Source organism: Penaeus monodon, chromosome 19, assembly GCF_015228065.2.
Source record: "Penaeus monodon isolate SGIC_2016 chromosome 19, NSTDA_Pmon_1, whole genome shotgun sequence".
NCBI classification, from domain to species: Eukaryota; Metazoa; Arthropoda; class Malacostraca; order Decapoda; family Penaeidae; genus Penaeus; species Penaeus monodon.
The window spans coordinates 6,902,964-6,903,242 of NC_051404.1; the positions used below are offsets into that span (position 1 = coordinate 6,902,964).

Genomic DNA, 279 nt, shown 5'->3' on the forward strand with positions numbered 1-279 from the left:
AAACACGAACAAAAAAAAAAAAAAAAAAGCTCAATGAAGGAGCTTATAGAGCACGCCCAGGACCAGCACGGTGACGAGGGCGAGAACCACAATGGTGATGATTTTGGCGAATGTGTTCATGTTATGCTCCGCCTCCATGTACGGGTCGCGTGGTTTGGGGCGGTCGATGGAATTTTGAACGAGCGTCGGGAAGGCGAGTTTCTGCGTGAACGAGAGCTTGGGCACGGGCTCGGGCAGGTACGGGAGGTGGTAGGTCGTGCCCGCTATCCCATGGCCGGG

General features: G+C 54.8%; 1 protein-coding gene across 1 annotated transcript in view; it reads right to left on the minus strand.

Moving 5' to 3' along the window:
- Nucleotides 1–30: 30 nt before the first annotated feature.
- Nucleotides 31–279, minus strand: part of LOC119585323 — a 35,507-nt gene continuing 35,258 nt past the window's right edge. Inside the window, exon 5 of the mRNA XM_037933997.1 lies at nt 31–263. Within this exon, the coding sequence (XP_037789925.1) occupies nt 31–263 (233 nt within the window). The remainder of the gene's footprint in view (nt 264–279) is intronic.